Source organism: Austrofundulus limnaeus, unplaced genomic scaffold (assembly GCF_001266775.1).
Source record: "Austrofundulus limnaeus strain Quisiro unplaced genomic scaffold, Austrofundulus_limnaeus-1.0 Scaffold13, whole genome shotgun sequence".
Lineage (NCBI taxonomy): Eukaryota > Metazoa > Chordata > Actinopteri > Cyprinodontiformes > Rivulidae > Austrofundulus > Austrofundulus limnaeus.
Genome location: NW_013952415.1, coordinates 2690544 through 2706237, shown reverse-complemented (window position 1 = coordinate 2706237; position 15694 = coordinate 2690544). Strand labels below are relative to the sequence as shown.

The following is a 15694-nucleotide window of genomic DNA, read 5'->3' as shown; positions in this document are numbered from 1 at the left end:
TCTGGTGAAAATTTCATGTCATTAGCACCTCTAGTAATATATTTACTGTGAAAAATGTTGACGTGTTCAATACTTGTTTTACCCGCTGTAAATGGGTTTTTGAGTGGGAAAATTCTCACAAAAAAATTTAGATTATTAAAACAGTTTAATAAAAAACAAAAGAGTACAAGATAAACGAGGAGGTCGTAGGCCCGAGAACATGATCTGTCCAACAGCAGCTATAGTTCAGAAATTAAAGTCTTCCTCTCAAATCAGGGGCTGTGTCCTTCGAAGGCCGAATTTGTTGCAGTAACGCGCCGAAGGCTGTCAAACTTGGATGACTCCAGTTGCGGYCCACAAATGCATCCCCAATTTGAGRGATGGGTCCRGTGGATCCGTCTTKGCCCACCCTAKCCCAAGATKAACTTTGGGCCAACCGGGAGATTTTTTTATTTTATTTTGGTTTTTGCTTTTAATGTTGGACAAATCGACAARTACAGTTTTAAATACAAATTTGACTTCATGTTGTTTCTTAATTGCATAGATGTGTTTTTATTATTATTATTATTAGTGTCAGAAATCAAACAAACTCGTATGGCGGGTCACTTAAATCTTCAAGGATTATGTCCAAACTAATTTTGTTAATTTATAATAGTGTCATAGTTGCTAGAAATAATAATGCTAAAGCCATGCTGTCCAAACTCACAGCTACTTCCTGTTTTCACGGTCAACGAAGGACCCCAGAATCCCAGACAAGACCCTACTTTGTGTATTTTATTCTTTTTTATTTATTTCTTCTTTAAAGGAGATAACTTGTTAAACAGCAAGTAGAAACATTATTTTTATTTGTTGGCTTCAAAGGAAAATTGTATTAAAATAGACSTGAACAATCTGGATGTGGGATTAGTAAAGATCATTTTTAGAATCCATCACTTGCTGTTAGATTTATCCCTCCATTATCTACTGTAGAACAAGAATGAAATAAAGGTTTAATAAACTCAGATGCATAAGTTCCTTTTGAATTTTAGCTGAAATTTGATCTGTATGATAAAATAAACAGTACTCTAGATTATAATGGAACAAAGTGACTATAACAGGATAGTTTCTCCTTTGGACTCTGAAAATAATTTTAAATCCAAACCAAAGTGGTATTGTGGTCATAAAACATGCTTTTTGGATCAGAAAAAAAACGAATCTAAACCTTTAGAGAGGAAAAAAAATACTTGTAAATTTCCCACTGACTGACAGGCGGATGACATGCACAAGCACGTAGAGGCTTTGTTTTTGAACTTCTGAACTGTGTTTTTTCCTGCACACCAAGCCAGATGGAAGCAAAATGTTGGCAAGTGAAGGGAAACCTACGTTTGTAAAAACACGCAGGGATTGATTGCGTGTTGTTCTCGCAGGACTGGACAGAATGACCAAAGTTACATGTTTATTTAACTCATGGTTTCACTGTTTAAAATACGCTTTCAAACCTAAAACATCTTTTTCTGCTTTAGTCTTTGCAAGAATGCTAGCATCTATTGAGAAGTAGCCAAACCTGTGATTGTTCTTCCCCGTCTGTGAAATAACATCCCTTTACCATCATCACATGCTGTTTGTATTTTCACGATTGCATCCTAAATCATGCACTTATAGTTTTTCCATGTTTATGACTTTGTTCTGTAAATAAGTGGAGATTTACTGAGACAACTATTTGATTTGATGTTGCGTATGAACCATATTCTATACAAACCTTGTAGTGGTATGTGATCAGTCAAAACATTATGACCACTGGAGAGGAATAGGACACACTGATCATGCTGTTGTCCATTCTGATGGGAAGACCTGGTTTCTGACTTTCTTATMATGTTTACATTTTACATTTACAAACAAACTGAATTCTTTCAGTAATACTCAGAGGCTTTTCCCCCCCAGCTTTCAAACTTCCATAAAAACTCTAGAGCATCTGGAGGAAACGAGCCAAATCTGCAGGAACTCCTTGCAGCCTTCTGCAAGGTTCGAACCATGATGTCATAGCCCCACGTCTGATCAAACTTTCGAGTCGAGGTCATCCTCTTCTCCGTGTCTAGAAACAATGTGGTGGTTATGAGTCGGGTTGGGCATTGTTTGGATTTGAATGATTCCAGTTCCTCATTTGGATTCTGATTCCTAACAATTCCTGATTCCGATTCTTTTTAGAGGCAGGGTCAAAAAGTTTACATCTTTCAAATACGGTAGTTCTTTCTGAATGGAATAGTCTTAATGTCTGTAAGAATATTAATTATTGGAACTTTTTTCCTTTTTAATGAACTTTACTAAGCTATTACCAACCAATGTAAATATCAAACTTATGAACTTGAATATAAATGTTATGAATTTAATTTCCACTGGGGTACACTTTCACAGAAGAGCTTTATTTTTAAAAATCTCATGAAAACACACAGACACATATCCAGTGTCTGATTCTGCAGGTACTTAAACATGTTACTGAGCTGATGTTGTGTATCTAAAATCTACTAGTATAACTTGTTAGCTGCCTCAACTGTTGGTTTTAGGCATATTTTATTGTTTTACTTGCCCAGAAGTGTCAGCGAAGGCACGCGCAGTGCGTCATAAAACCTGAGCGGTGTTTACTCATGTTTGTCTTCCGTTCTCCTTTTCACAGTATAATCTTATTACTTTATTAAAGTTGAGCCACACTGCTCATTTTTACGCACACACTACCTGCAAAATTTTTCTTCGATGGTGTTTGTCAGCTCCTTCCAGTAGGTGTCAAAACTAGGAATTGAAATTGTAAAATTCAAACATTTCCAGGAGAATCAGCATTTTATTCCCTGTTTCAATCAAAACTCTGAACTTAATGCCCAACCCCAGTTATGAAGGTATTTTTAGACATGACGTATCAACACATAGTGTTAAAAATGCTGTTTTCTTGCAAAGATGATAAAGCAGAGTGCTGCCAGGGTTGTGTTATATCTACTGTTATTGATATTGCAATATTTAGCAATATTAGAATTGCRTGGTTTTTTTATGTGTATATATCATGCTGCACAAAATTTACATGTAAAGTAGAGAGTGGGTTATTACTGTCCAGACAGTTCTCATAAAAGATTTTATGCCCGTAATAAGAAGTTTATTGGCCTCAGGAGCAGAGTGGTTTCTTATAAAAATATCCCATTTGCCTGTCCGCGCTCACAAATAACATAAAGGGCACAGTCACGTGTGTGTCTGCAGGAATGCACACCCAGTAAACATACACACACGTGCACATCGTGGACAAACACATCTAGAACCTGCCTTGCTGAGGTGAGAAAACAGCTCAAAGTCAGTCGGCACCGGTAGTCTAATTATTTCTCCTGATTTTTTTTTCCTCTTCTGTAACACAAGTTCCTGTCAAAACACACACTAAAAACAGACACACGTCTGTACGTAAACTGTTCTGGCAGAGCTCACAAATGATTCGTTTTATCTGCTGTGGCTCAGCATGAGGTGGCTGTTGCAAACCTCTGAGCTGTCTGCAAAAAAATGTTTGCTTCTGTTAAATGTTATCTGCTGGGAGAGAGCAGAGAGGGGTTTTATAAGAGCCGGGTGACAGTAATCGTCAAGACTTTTTTTTTAAAGGAACGTCTGCTTAAGAGGGATTTTTATGTTGCCATCAAAGGTTTTAATGGTTAATAAATATGTTCGTGTTCATCTCATTAGTTCTTAAATACGGTAACTGATGTAGATCTGCTTGTGAACTCAATTATCTGTGATAAATCTCTATTATTTACGTACATTTTTATTGCCTAACATATTTTTAAATAAGTGTGAAATCACTAAATCTATTTTTGTTGTTATATCTAAATATTATACTGAGTAAAGAATAATTTGTGTGCTTAATAGACCACATAATTCAGTATTCCTTTTCATTATCATACTTTTTTAGGAAACTATGAAATACATTCTGATGCTGATGAACAAATTTAAATGTTACAATACTAAAAAGTCCTTTTAAACGTTTATTTTGTGCTTGTTTGTTAGCTGTGTGTGTCCAAACAGGTGTGTTTCAAAATGATATTCAAATTCATCCCATGGGAAAAGGAGGGGGTGGGGGTTGGGGGGTGGTATCTCACCGTGAAAACACCCTGAAGGCCAGCCGGGTCCATTAACAGGCCTCCTGAAACCCGACCCACTCTCTCTGTCGATGTGTCCAGATAAGAGACTCGCAYGCAAACATGCCCCGGCGGTGGAGAAGAAAGTTCCGAGTCAATCTTTCGATTCTTCGAGATAAGTTTGCTTTTAGAAGGAAGTGATTGTCACGAGGTGTCAGAGGTGAAAGGGGGACTGTGGAGGGTTATCGCCAGGCCACATCATGACCTGATCTCCGTCCTCACCTCTCACCAGGAAGCCAATAATGCTCCTGCTTCTTTCAACAGCAGATTTGCCTCCTGTCTGCCGACTTCCTYGCTCTGCATTCTATTTTTGGACACTTAGCGTCATGCCTTGAAGCAAAAGTAAATTAAAGCTATAGAGAAATTAATCATTCTTAAGCTAAGCAGCTTGCAGGCACTTATACAGTGGTGGAAAATAAGATCGGCAACAGTGGATAATAAAGTAGAACGTTCTATTTCTGGTGGTGCTGCTCTGCTGTTCAATGAAACAGAATACAGCCACTCCTCACTTATTAACAAGGTGCCCTTGAAGAGGCAAAACAAGTGAGGATCAACACGAGGGCTGCACGTTCAGGAGTTGTGCGCCAGGGTTTGATATCTCGCTTTAAAGTGTCTTTATGAACAAACAATGTGCTCCGACGTTCTGAATCGAGTTAAGCTCGTCTCAGGCAGAGGCCTCCACCGCTTCCGCTCCGCTTCCTTTTTGTTCTCTGTTTTCTCAAAGGATGACTGGGCTTTTTATGTTTCATCGCTGAGCGTGTGAGCATACTAATAGCTTACAGGACCTGTTCTACTGTTGAGATTATTGTACCGGTAATGACAGATGGGATAATATGCTTAAGCCACTGCGACTAAAGAAATATGTTTCTTTGTAATCGGTATTGTTTGTAAAGTTTAGTAAAGTCAACTCTTCAGTTACAGACTTAACAGAGCATTAAGGCGTTATATTTATTTATTTAAAATAGATAATGCACAATAATCAACATGAACACATCGTGTGGCAAGTTTAGCCATAGTTGCTGATAGTCATCTGCAGTACCTGACAGGCTGATGGCACAAAAAGAAAGAGTAAACTAGAGAATTTGCATTTCCTGCGAAAATGTAAAATAAATGCTTAGTGCTGACAGAAGTTTGCTGAATAGCTAAAAAATAAAAATAAAAAAGTTGAAACTAGCCTTAAATAACTTTTTTAAAAGTGGTAGAAATAGCTGAAATTATTAGAAATAAACATAAAAAACACATGTTTGCTGAATTAGGCAGCAAGAAGCTGAAATTATTACAAAAAGGTGAATTTAGAAAAAATAAGCAAAGATTAGCTGAAAAAATTTGATAAAAATGCAAAAAACAGCTGAAATTACAAAAAAAACAGCTAAAGGATTCATAAAAAACTTTAAATGGCAAACAAAAGCTGAAAGAAGCACAAAAGTTTCAATTAGCATATGAACAGCAAAATGATCAGAACAATAACTAAAAAAGTAGATTTAGAACAAACGTTTTAAAAAGTGCGATATACTGTAGCTTTATGAACATTTTGAAGGATTTTAAAGATGTTTAAAACGGCTCCATTCACTTTCAATGAGAAAAAAAAACATGGTAGAAAATGCTAAATATCTCATATCTCATAAAATGTATAAATTGTTGAAGTCCCAAAAGTTATAACCAGAATATTCTGAAGGATCTGAATGTAATAAAGTATAAATTTTTGAAATGGTAAAAAAAATGTAGAACAAGATAAATGCCAAACAAGATACGAAAGAAAAAATTAGTGGTAATGTTTTAAGAGTTCATAAAATAACAGACAAATAAATAAAAATAAAATCACTGCACTAATTATACTACTGAATACACTTGAATATGGTGGCAAAGTTGCTTTAATTAACAGCCACTGTGAAGATCTTAAGAACAAGTTGTAGTTGTAAAAACGGGAACAGTAGCTGCCATGTAAGAGAGAGTTCACTGTCCAAAGGCTCCTTTCCTGAATGGGGTCCCACAGTCCGCCCTGTTCTCGTCTACAAGTCAAGCAGCTCTGCAAACTTGGCAAAGCATTGTAAAACTGAATGCTGACTTAGCATTCATGCAATTATTATAAATGCACAAAAGCTTTTATTGTATCTGTCAGTGCTGCACCTCCGATAAATCTGAAACCCTTTGCCCTAATAAAGACGAAGAAAAAATATATATAYACAGTATTATCACCAAATCCTTGAATTTTCCACCAACATAGCCAGGTCAGCAGATGGCACATAACATATAATAAGAYGTATCACTTCTGTGCAGAATTTGATACCCTCGAGCAGACAGACACCCACCCAGCTGTACGTACCCATCACATGTTGTTACGTAACACCTGCAGAACACAAGGCGTTCAACAGCTGGAGCAGTCCAGCTGCTTGTGTTGTACATTGTTCTGCAGGAAATCATCCGTCCCATATTTAAACCTCAGAAAGCCCTTTAGTTTCTCATGTTGTCTTCTTGTGTAACAGTTTGAGGCTCAGGCTTTCTTCAAGACAACGAGAAGCCAGTCAGCTGTGGTTTCCCAGGGCCATTCGGTCGCTCGCACAGCTGGCATACCGACTTGTGAAGGGTGACATGTGTCTGTTGTAAGGCAGGGGGGCTCGTGTATTCTATTTCCAGAACTAGTCTTGAGCTACTTTAATCCCCACTGCCTTGTCTCCTTCGCTGTGGGCAAACAGCAAAAGTACCCCCCCCCCACACACACACACACACACCGCAGGGAGCAACGTTGCTCAGATTGAGTTGCAAGTTTTACTGGAAATAGACTGTGAGGAGCTGAATCTTTTCTGTCAGGCACACAGAGGGTTTGATAGAGACAATCCCAGCCAGGGAGAGAGCTCTGCAAGGGCTGCGCTGCAGAGGAAGACTAGACCCAGGCGAGTAGGTGAGTGTGTGTGTGTGTGTGTGGGAGCGACTGAGCTTGTGAATGAACATGCACACGAGATGTTTGCAGTTATTTTGGTGTGAGCGTATCCCATAAACCTCTCTGTAAAATGTTATTTTTTTCAGTTCACAGGGAACCATTTGGAGCACTGGGGTGTATGTTTTTTTTTTTTAAAAAACGTCTAATGTAACTCATGGCCATTTGATAAAGATATACATTCTGTTTACCGTCTCACTGCGTGTGAAGCTCTGCAGGAAATAATCTCTTTTTCAACGCTTTGTGTATTTGTTGAGTCGGTGTGTGTTCGTTTACAGCACTGAATGCAGGAGTTTGGTGACACTGTGACCAAACTGTTCCTTGTGGAGGAAGAAATCAACTTTTTGTGTGTGTGTGTGTGTGTGTGGTGTGTGTGTGTGTGGATGCATCAGTCAGAAGCTGCCAGTAGCTCTAACCTTTCATAGTGTTGAATTCTGAAATTCAAGTCATGTTCCTATAAGTTCTCCTAACACCCCAGATGCCACGTCAAATCATGCGGAGGTTTGTCTGAAACAAAAGAGAGGGAGAGAGAGGCTGGAGAAGTGTCATGATTAGGTGTGTTTCTCTGGGAGCTGCAAGCTAAAAGAACCAAAGCTGTTAAAGAGAAATCAAATTCTGGAGCCTGAGAGTTAAAAATGATTAAATAAGAAGCCTGGAGCTGCAGCAGCTTGTGCCCACTTGTGAACAGAAGTAGTATAATGTCTTTGGTTAGCCTCTCTTTTCTCCACTTGTAGCTGGAGGATCTAATAAAAGATGTTGAGCTGCATCTTGGTCACTTTCAGAAGCCAGGTTAAGGAGCTTCTAAAATTAAAAATCAATGTTTTTGAAGTAAAAAATAAAATGTAGATCCTACATATACTTATTTCCTATTCGTATTATGAGTACTAGTTGTAATAGAACAGAATTTATTTTTAGTTTTGTCATTTTTTATAAACGTGGCCCATCACATTGAACTGAGGATTAAATCACCAAGTGGAATGTAAAGAAATATGCAGCTATAGTGCATTGATTACAATGTCGGAACAAGTGTATTTTGTCAAAATATAATGAATAAATAYCTCATCTACAGGTTGTTTTTTTTTCCAAAGCTGTTTTTTAAGCAGTAGCTGCAAAAGATGAGATTTTGAGCAGACAACTCTAAAATTTTTGTTGTTTTTCCTGCGAGCTAGTGAAGCATTTTTTCTTTACCTCTCTGTATCCAAACTAGAAACCACACAGCGGGAGCGTATATGACCCCTGCATGTACGCAAAGCACCGATGCACCAGAACTGGGGTCCGGGGGGTTGGGGCCTCATTTGTTGGGCTTGATGAATAGCCCTTCATCAGAGCTAAACAACAAATAAAATCTGAAACTCCTGTTGTTGAATAGTTTTTGAGTTATAAGCATTTTTATTGGTCCAGGCACCCCCTTTTAAGATGGAGCCCCCTCTTCAAATATGGGGTCCATCATAAAACCGTTGGTTGGTGCAGTGTAGGTTGGACAGTGGAAAATGTAAAAATTGTAAAAATAAAACAAAATAAAAATAAACTGTACAAAAACAATATGACCCCCCCCCCTTTTTTTTTAATGACGTCAACAATTCATCTTTAAAATAACTTAAAAAAGGGGATTCAGACCAAATATCAATGAGTTGTCCTGATTAGGAAGACAAATCTTTGGATGATCCAGGCCTCAAAATGTAGCGTAATAATATGAAATCTGAAAATATGTTTTGCCCAAGTTTGACTTAATCCTCAGTTTGATGTAATGATTCACAATTACTGTAGCTGTCCTATAAATTAAAATAAAGGTTGTGTAATGTGGTAAACAAATTATCAGAATAATAGTAAATAATTGTCTACTAATTTTAGGCGATTTTATTTTAGCTAAGGAAATAAAAATATATAATTAGCCTGACTGACCTGCTGTTGCTACATTCTGTCCCTCAGCATCGCATTATATGGTCATGTTTTGTGAAACGTCATGACACATAAAGATTACGTTTTATAAACAGAACAAACAAAATAACTATGAATTTCACTGTTTTTTTCTGCATGTCACATTAGAAACATGCATCAGGGTTAAAGCGCAAATGCAGCATTGGAGGTGCACTGTTATTAATAAATGTGTATTTGCGTATAAAAAGTTTGTTCAGTTAAATTTTATTCTACAAGTTTTTTATTATAAAAGCCTTGTTTGCGCTCGATGTTCTGTTACATAACTAATATAGTGTAAACAGAGTTCTGAACATGTTCTTTGATAACAAAACAAAAAGATAAGAGTTTCTTTGTCCTACACCGTGTCAGCTAGCAACAGGGTTTCTCTGCTACAGCCTGAGCTCATTTTTCAAGCCAACAAGGTCTTTGTGTTCCCAGACTTTTCTCATAGGTTGTAATTTGATAAAAGCACGACTCATCAGAACATATGGCTGCTCTGCAAGCTCTGCTGCATCACTCGCCTCTCTCCTCTGGCTTCTACAGCAACTACTTGGGTTAATATATTTAGTTCCTCTTTTTTTAAACTCTTATTAAGCCAGTTTGGTTTCAAGCAGACTAATGTGACTTTTCTAATGTTTTTGCACATCTAATGGCTACCTATTCTCTGCTCCATCCATTACATTTAATGTGTTTGTATAATGTATACCGGGCCTCGCAGCATTCCTGTTCCCTGGAAACAACATGTTGGTAATTAAAATAATTAGCCTCCCTTTGCTCTACACTTTCTCCAGAAAGCAGAGACGGGTCACTTTAGGATGATTTTATTTTATTTTTTATGTTTAATTAAAGCTCTTTTTCTCAGAAAGGATCAACAAGCGGCTAAAGTTAGACTTATAGCTGCAGCTGCTCTGCTGCTACAACAAACGCTGTTTCTTTATTCTGTTGTACGCTTCCATTTTGCCAGAAAGTAACTAAGTACAAATACTTTGTCACTGTACTTAAGTAAAATTTTTGTGTGTGTACTTTACTTGAGTAATTATTTTTCAGCCTACTTTTTACTTCCACTTCTTGCATTTTCAAACAATTATCTGTACTTTCTACTCCTTACATTTTTTAAAAAAGGCAAGAAGTACAAAGTTGTTACTTTTATTTCATTTTTGCTTGTTTTCATTCCAGCTTGTTATTGTAAAAAATAAATACTATCCATATAAACTGTGCCTCCTAGATAGAGTGAATTTAATTGTGGTTGAATAAGAAGTATAAATATATAAAATTCTGATACCGTATTAGTTTGAACACAAACAAATCATGTCACACTCCAGCAGGACATAATCATTAAAATAAAAGGACTGTACTTAGGAAGTATTTGTATTTCATGAGTTATATTATTGCATTTGGCCGCAGCCCTCAGATAGATTTTCATTTTGGGGAAAAGTTTTGGGCACCCTTTATTTATATATATAATTGTAAATTATACTTCTTGGGGAAAAATTGAGGATATATAGTGTATATATAAACTGAAACAGATGGACTAGTGTATCCTAATTTAACATAAACTAATTATTTTAATATGACAGTCATTTCTGTACTTTTTTGGGGAGGTCACCTCCTAATGTCATTACAGAAAATCTAACTGCTCATTTTAAATCAATACTTTTACTTTCAATACTTAAGTACAAAAAATATCAGATACTTTAAGTCTTTTACTCAAGTAATATTCCTAAAGGAGACTTTAACTTTTACCAAAGTTATTTTTTGGTAAGGTACTTGTACTTTTACTCAAGTAATATTCCTAAAGGAGACTTTAACTTTTACCAAAGTTATTTTTTGGTAAGGTACTTGTACTTTTACTCAAGTTTCACTTTGTGGTACTTTATACAACACYGCATTTTGTGATGGAGTTACCCTGGCGCTCTATGTTTGGGAGCCAACGGGGCTTGTTGAGAGCATGAATAAAAGAGTTTCTGGGGTTGAGTGGTGCAGAAACCCGCTGTGCCAGATTTATGCCAGAGGCTCCACCTGGATGTTCTCGTGCAGGTTGAGACTTCCCATTGGGTGATCTTTGGTTTTTAGGACCTACTCTGCTGATGTTCCRATCGAGCTGAGTCTAAACGAAGACTAGACTGCAGGCCACTGGACGTCAATCATGAGACCAATTTGTAATGTCATCAGTTACTCTTCTGGCTCTAGCCAACAGGCTTTGTGCAATGAAGTGTATTATTTTTGCCAGTGTGGAGTTCAGAGGGCTGCTTTGTGACCTGTCGGCGTGTGTGTTTGTGTGTGTTGATGTTTCAGCTGAACTCTCCGATGAACTCGGTCAGCAGCACGGAGGACATTAAGCCCCCGCTGGGCCTCAATGGTGTGATGAAGGTTCCAGCCCAGCCCTCGGGCACCATCCTGTCACTCACTAAACACATCTGCGCCATCTGCGGCGATCGCTCTTCAGGTGAGTGGGCACAAGACCGAGCTCTTTTTTCCCAAATTGCTGTTATGGATTAATTATGTATATCTGTTCTACCTTGACACTGTCCAGTAATCATATCCCATGATAACTAGTTTTGGCTGTTTTACTCTATCGGCCCAGACTTCMAGACTCCAGCAATGCATGACSTCTTTTATTTTGATAAGGTGTTTCCGGGCTGACAGCCCTGTCATTGGTTAGATGGTTCACAGTTGGCGAACTGTGATTGGTTGTAAGCATGTCACAGGATGTTATATTATCAGCTGCTCTGCCCTGACGAGCCAGCCACAACTTGACGGACTTCTCTGATTGACTTCTGCTCTGTTGTTGCTCAAATGAAATCATATGACGACCATACACGCAGACTTTCTGTGCATTTATTCCARCGTGTTTCTGCATTCTTGGTAAATCGTGCCACCACAATTTTTGGCGTTGTCGGCAGGATGACATTGCCATTAGTTTTGAAGTGTTTTAAATGTTTGCTAAACCTCTTCTAAGACGAAAGCGTGCGTTGTAACCAGATTAAAGGAAACCAGGAGTACCCAGCGTCTTGTTCAGTCCTGCCGCAACCACACGGAGAAACCACCAAAGAAGATCCAAACACGAGCTTTTGGTCAAAGAGCAGCTAAATTACACAGCAGAAAGGTTTCAGCTGGAACAGAGAAGTGCTGTGTCGGAGCAAAGCCATGCTCAGCCACTCAGTCCCTACTGGGAAACGATCAGTCAGGTTAAATGTACAACAGTTACATTTACATATGAGTCATTAAAGYGCCTGTGACATGCAAATCCTTCGAATACAAAATGTCAAGGGAAATAGCTTAATAGTTAATAMACTTGGCATGATACACACAATTTTACCTATTTTGCTACATAACTGGCATGTTCCTTTTAACTTATCTCAGCCAAAATGTAACAGGAAGTGACATCAAAGGGGAACTCTTTAAGAAAGATAACTTCCTGGTCTTTCTTTGTCTTTGTTTCTCTCTGATAGTGCCTCAAAATATTCTAAAAAAAAAGAATCATCAGATTCTTCTCTACAGTCTGGTTTGTTAGCTGCTGTAGCAATGCACTGTTCACATGCAGACATTCCCCTTTGACGTCACTTCCTGTTACTTTACATGCAAATATCTCAGCAACTGTTCATCTCAGCTCTGATTTCTTTTTCAGCAAAAAATGCATTCATATTTATTACTGAAATTTGATGTTGCTGGCACTTTAAATTCACATTTACACCTCTTGAGATGTAATATAAAAGTATAACAAAATAATGTAATTTGTCTTGCAAAGAACACTTGAATTGAAAATTACAAATCAGAAAATGTTTACATTTGGAGTCACTTTGTGGCCTTTAATGAAATATTCATTTTACAGCCATCCATGGACCAATTATCCCCTTGAGCTAGTTCTTGAGGAGATAATGGTCCATAGTCACTGAGCGACTTTAATGAGAAAAACCTTTAACTGGTGGTTAACTATTATTCCATAGTGTTTACTCACTCTGGCTTTTTCTCCTCAGTGGTGCACAAATAATCCTTGTTTATGTTATTTTTTCTGAGAATAACCATATTGTTTTTCTGCTTAGCGTTAGGTGAGTTTCTAAATTCACTGGAGGATTTTACTGTCATCCTGCGTCATTGCTGCTGCATGCACCCAAAGTCGGGGAGGGGGGGCATAAAAACAGTGTTAAATAGCAAGTCATGCTTCATTTGGCTCTGCTTGGAGGCTTTATTTAGCTTCTCTGGTGGTCTGACCTGCAGAGATCGAACAAAGAGCTCGTCTGAGCAACACCGGAGAAAGCAAATGGGCTTCATTAGTCATAAATAAAAAAAGAGCTGTTAGGAACAACAGACAGACATGAAAACAGGGTCTTACTACAGCTTCCCTTTTAGTGGGCCCCTCTTTTTATAATTTGAACTCCAAACATGGAGTCTGTAGGCCTCGATCATAATTGCTCTTTTGTTCCATTATGTCCTGGTTCCTTCATGCTGCTTGTGTAACTGCACATTGGGACTTCTCTGTTAATGGGATGGCCCTGTTGATAAACAATGCGTTTCACAAATATGTTCTTGTGGACGCTGCGCTGCAGATGCTTTTCACAAATACGACGTTTCTGTGGAAAACATGAGCCCTATCCTGTCTGAACGTGAGCCAAACGGCCTCTGTTTTTCCCTCCTCCTCAGGAAAACACTACGGCGTGTACAGCTGCGAGGGCTGCAAAGGCTTCTTCAAAAGGACGGTGCGCAAGGACTTGACCTACACCTGTCGCGACAACAAAGACTGTGTGATCGATAAACGCCAGAGGAACCGCTGTCAGTACTGCCGCTACCAGAAGTGTTTAGCCATGGGCATGAAGAGAGAAGGTACAGCACATACCGTAGAGGATAAAGTGCTACTTATCCATCCACTCACATCTCTGCTGAGCTGATTAAACACACATTTATACTATGTTAGGGTTTCTGTTTATGAATTTAACAATTTGCAGCATTTTTTTTCTCAATGAAAAAAATATATATACAGTAAATACATATATGTATGTTTTATGTTTTAGAACAACACATGCTCCCACTCAGCAAACAAAAGCCTGAAATGTTGAACATCTAAAATCCTACRTCAGTCAAAAATAGGACTCAAAAACTGGTCTCCTCACCACCTTTTTGGACAAAGGTTTTCTTTTGCTAGTTTCTAATATGGGCACAGCTCCTACATTGGTTTTACAGCACCTGGTAGTCCTAGGTGGTCTCCCATCCAAGTACTAACCAAGTCCAACCCTGCTTTTAAACATCAGATGAGATTCAGGTGCATGGCCTCAGTACTTAAATGTTTTCTACACTGTTGTCAAAAAGGAAGGATTCTTCACAGAGGTAAACATGGACGTGTCCTAGCTTTTCAATATGTGTTGCTGCAACAAGAATAAAAAAAAATTMTTTTCGAATAAAATAATTTCTTAATTTTAGCATTTGATATGTTCAAAATGTCAGTCTGTGTACTTTTTGGTCATTAAATTTTCATTTTAAAAAATAGATATTGAAAAATGGATGGTTGTTTTATTTTATTATTATTTTTTGTACTCCAAATACAGAAAAACATTTTTATTTTTTTCTCAAACCAGAAGTTTAACCTGTCGTTATCAAACCATTTAAGGTGGAGCTAGTTAAATTACTTTTTAAAGCCAAGTGGCTGACTGTAAACAAATAAATAAACATTAGCTAACTGCTTTTGCCTTGTTTGTAACTTACTAACTGCTGACTGTATTTTTTATTGATATAGTAGCTCATCTATGACAGGTTAAAACCAAAAATTTAACCTGTCGTTATCAGACTATTTAAGGTGGAGCTAGTTTTCATAACTTTTTAATTTCAAGTCGCTGCTTGTAAATAAACAAATAAATGCTAGCTAAGTTATTTTGCATTTCTTTAACTAAATAACTCCAGACGCTATTTTTATATAGCTAGTCTAGCTAATTTATTTWAAAAAAACTGTTCCTCCTGGTCCACCTTAAATGATCGATATTGGGATGATCAAACTCGTTTTACTGTATAACTAGCTAACCAGGCAGCAGAAATAAATAAACACCAGCTAACTAGTTGGACATTTCTTTAGCAGCTGTCAGCTGATTGAACCATTTTTCCATTTTTGGAGTATAGAATAACCACTCGTTTTAATATCCGTTTTCTAAATGAAAAGACTAATAATCAAAATATACATGCAATTAAAACAAAATTCTTTGCTTTTTTTTAGAATTGGGGCTGTAAATTCTGACCTCAGTCATTTCTTTAGCTCTGTCCAGATCTGATGTTAACGTACACGCTGGGAAAAAGTCCCATTCACCAACACTGTATAAATGCAGCAGCGTACGTGTCCACACTGAGGGACCACCCACCCAAACGACATCCCCTGTCATGAAGATTAATGGAAGAACATACTTGTTTACATGCCAACAACATCATAAAAYGGCAACATCTTGAGTTGATTTCTCAAATCTCTTTAGCTGGTTTGGTCTGACATTTTAAAAAAATGGGAAAAATTCAGATGCGTAGATCACAAGAGACTTATAACAAGTTCATCATTTTTGTTGGTTTGAATTAATTAGAAACACTACAAAGAATACATGCTGTGTTTCTTGTTTTKATTTCTTACTCTTTTTTTTTCTTTTGGAAACTGTACACAAATAAGGAAAAATGTTGCTGTTCTTCCCTCTGGGGGGAGAAAACAAACATGAAAATAATGCTCACATCTCTGGGAATCAATCACAAACGGCCAATT

General features: G+C 37.6%; 1 protein-coding gene across 4 annotated transcripts in view; it reads left to right on the top strand.

Moving 5' to 3' along the window:
* rxraa (retinoid X receptor, alpha a) overlaps positions 1-15694 on the top strand; it is a 122842-nt gene that overhangs the window by 87679 nt on the left and 19469 nt on the right. For 2 of the 4 annotated variants that reach the window (XM_014002473.1, XM_014002475.1), the window contains exons 4-5: positions 11266-11416; positions 13612-13791. In XM_014002473.1, the coding sequence (XP_013857927.1) occupies positions 11266-11416; positions 13612-13791 (331 nt within the window). Of the gene's footprint in view, positions 1-11256; positions 11417-13611; positions 13792-15694 lie in introns of all 4 variants that reach the window. The other 2 variants (XM_014002474.1, XM_014002472.1) reach the window with 1 other exon arrangement.